Raw genomic sequence first — 3,214 nt, 5'->3', positions numbered from 1 at the left:
ATAATATTATAATTTAGCTTTATGTGTAAAATGCACTCACCGTCACAGAGACTTAATAATGCATTGTCACTTGAAGAGAAATTCGACATAAAAATACATTGTTGGGCTGAACATCACCTAATAATAAACTCATTTTATATAAGTTATTCTCTTATGAAATAATTCAATTTTAAGTGCAAAAAAGACTTGGACGAAGTGGCCTAACCCCTTTGAAATAAAAATATTATTACTCCACAAGAAAATTCCACAAACCCACCATGCTTTTAATGATAAGATCTTGACGTACATCTAAATCTAACTGATAAGATGCGCAGATGACGCTAATATGCGCGGCACGTTCCGCGACCGGTTTCGCCACAAAGGCCAGGCCCGACGTATCGTGGTCGGTACACTTCTCGTTAACAGTAGCAACTCCCGGCGCACATTAGCCTTGGGCGGCGGCAAAATATGTCCGTTGCCACCAAACATTATAAATGAATCTAAATTTCTTATTTTGGAAAACAAATTTAATTTCTTATTTACTATTTATATAAATTTAAAAAATTTCAAAAAAACACTAACATAATAAGATTACACTCCAGAGTACCAAATATTCATATTTTCCAAAAAAAAAAAAAAATAGGAATTATCCGTACATTCACAGAAAATTGAGTTACTCGGGGATGGTAACCAGAACAGGCCGCCAAGCTCGTTTCAGTAACCTATTTCGAAACGACGCCGTTATTGGCCGAAGCGAAAAGCCTGCGCCTCGCTGAGTCGGAATCTCACCGGAACCATCACCACTTCCGGTTGCTGATAACAACCCTCGCCCTTCTACTTCGTCCCCAATTCCTCCACTCCTCCTATCTGAAATCCTATCTTCGAACGGCGGCGACGACACGAAGAGGTCCTTCAGCTTGCGCCGAACTCGAGCGACCTCCTTGCTCTTCTGCGGCGAATCACCGTCGCGATTATCACCGTTAATGGGTGGAGATTCCGAGGAATTGGTTTGGCGAGGCAATCGGCGGCGATCCTGGCGGGTGAGGAACATTCTTAGCGTCTTGCGGCGGCGGAGGTGGATGACTGGGCTGGCCGATGGGCTTCGAGTTGGGCTTCCCGCGACGGCGCATTGAGTCGCTAAGAGCTTGAATTTCTGCAGTGTCGCCATGGGAAACGATCAGTCGGTGGTGTACAAAATTCACGATGGGTGATTCAGAGGATAGAAATCATTGGGTGGTGGTGGAGTGGAGAGAAGGTGAGATCTGATCTGGGGAGTGGTGGGATTGCTTTATTCACTGTTTGTAGTGAGCAAATGGAGCTGAAAAATGCATTTTTATTTGTTTTTATTTATTTGTTTTTGGTGGAGAGAAGACGGTGGAATAAGGACAGGGATGAAGTGGAATGTGGGGTGCTGCTTTAAAAAAAACAAGTGAGTAAAACGGCTTTATGGATGCCTACTCTAACTTTTTCTTTAGACTTTACTTGGAAGTAAGTAAGTAAACATATAATTTTATATTCGTAAACGACGAGTTTAATGTGAAATGTTATATTTAACCTACTATGCAATAGCAATTAACATATATATCAAACACCTTAGTGTAAATTTGTCCATTTAATAAAAAAAATTGGCATTTTTGCACGTGGATGCATTTGTTTAAAAGGCCTTTTTTTATTTACAGGCGCTACTTGTTCTTAAAGATTTTTTACAATGCTTCAATAAATGAGTAACAAAATGGCGCTAATGTTATAGTATAGGACGTGTGTCTTTTACTAATTTCTTCACTAATATACGGTTTTTGGGGTTTTTTTTAGTTAACAAAGAGAGTTTTGTTGATCGATAGTTTGAATTAGTATTTTATTTTCTCTGTTTTCTTACAAAAATACCCTTGCGTATCATAAATCTATTTTTTAAAGCCAGTTATGACTTTTCAAGTTTGAGGGGCGTTCTAGTCCAATTGCTTTGTCAAATCCTTCACCAAACTCACCCCGACTTTATAAAAACTTTTTACTTACTGGGGCTTGTTCGGCGTCTAGGAGTCCAATGGGCAGCAGGCCAGCTATGCTTACACGTGGCACGCTGTGATGAAATATTTGGCTTCACGTTAGGTACGAGACGAGTGAAGTCAAGAAGAGAAAGGATGGGGAAATGAGGTTTGTTGTTATTTGATTGCCGGATTTGATGAAATTTGAATTTGATACTGTTTTCTTTGTAATTCTGTTATTGCCTAGTGGATGATGATGGAAATTGAAAGGAGAGTTCAACCCCAAATTTGAGTTTTGTTACTATATTTTAGTTTTTGCTGTAATCTATGAGGCGTTTTTATCTTCTCCACTTTATTATATAAGTAGGAACTAATTTAGCTCATTAACTGTTGAGGAGGAGTTCCTTCTCAATTTAGCGGGCGTAGTCAAAATATGATTTGATAGGATTTTGATAGACTTTAAAATCAGGATATAGTCAATTACAGTTTTAGAAGAGGATTTCAAAAGATTTAAAAATCATGGTGTAGTCAGATTATGATTTAAAAGAGTTTTAAAGAATACATCTAAATCTAAGGATAGCCAATTAAGATTTTATAGAATACATATAAATCCAGTTTTAGTGAGTATGCAAAAGATTTGATAGGATTTGAATGGGAGAGAAATTTTGATGGATTTGAAGGTGGATGGTATATATACCAAACACTATCAAGAATCCTATGGGCTGCAGGTGAAGTGACGCACCCTAAACCATTTTTACAACCATTTTTAACAAGGTGAAGCGACTCACCCTAAACCTTAATCCCCTATATTGGCAAAAGTAATAATCTTTCCGCAGAGGAGTCCCCACCAGTCTCATGCTCTCCTAGGCAAGTACTTCTGTTGCATGCGCCGTTTGGTGTGCAGTAGGTCATGAAGGCGGTTTAATCTCAACCATAAGATTTTATTAAAAATGATCCAACAATTCTGTATGTGATTTCTAATTTTTTTCAAAATACTATGAAATCCATAAAAGAAGTTCATACAAATTTATAGAAATCTATAATATAATTCATATAAAGCTATCAAATTCCATATACAATTCTAGAGTTTATTAAAATCCTTTGAAATCTGCCATTTAAAAAGTACATTAAAATCCTTTGAAATCTAAATTGACTATACCCCCTTAGTTTGTGGGGTAAATTCATGAGATTTTGAATTTATGATCCGAACTGTTAATATCACAAATGATAAATTACACAAAACTAACTCAATT

General features: G+C 37.2%; 1 protein-coding gene across 1 annotated transcript; it reads right to left on the bottom strand.

Annotated features, from left to right (window-relative positions):
- Positions 1-560: 560 nt before the first annotated feature.
- On the bottom strand, positions 561-1,691 carry LOC137709445 (uncharacterized). Its single transcript, XM_068448536.1, has one exon. The coding sequence runs from the start codon at positions 1,145-1,147 to the stop codon at positions 653-655; it is 495 nt and encodes a 164-aa protein (XP_068304637.1). The 5' UTR covers positions 1,148-1,691; the 3' UTR covers positions 561-652.
- Between the last annotated feature and the right edge of the window lie 1,523 nt (positions 1,692-3,214).

The sequence above is a fragment of the Pyrus communis genome, chromosome 11 (genome assembly GCF_963583255.1).
Source record: "Pyrus communis chromosome 11, drPyrComm1.1, whole genome shotgun sequence".
Taxonomy (NCBI): domain Eukaryota; kingdom Viridiplantae; phylum Streptophyta; class Magnoliopsida; order Rosales; family Rosaceae; genus Pyrus; species Pyrus communis.
The sequence above is the reverse complement of the archived record's forward strand: the minus strand, read 5'-3'. Positions and strand labels throughout refer to the sequence as shown.

Coding starts and splice junctions, on each gene's coding strand:
- LOC137709445 (XM_068448536.1), bottom strand. CDS start 1,147: ATGGCGACACTGCAGAAATTCAAGCTCTTAGCGACTCAATGCGCCGTC.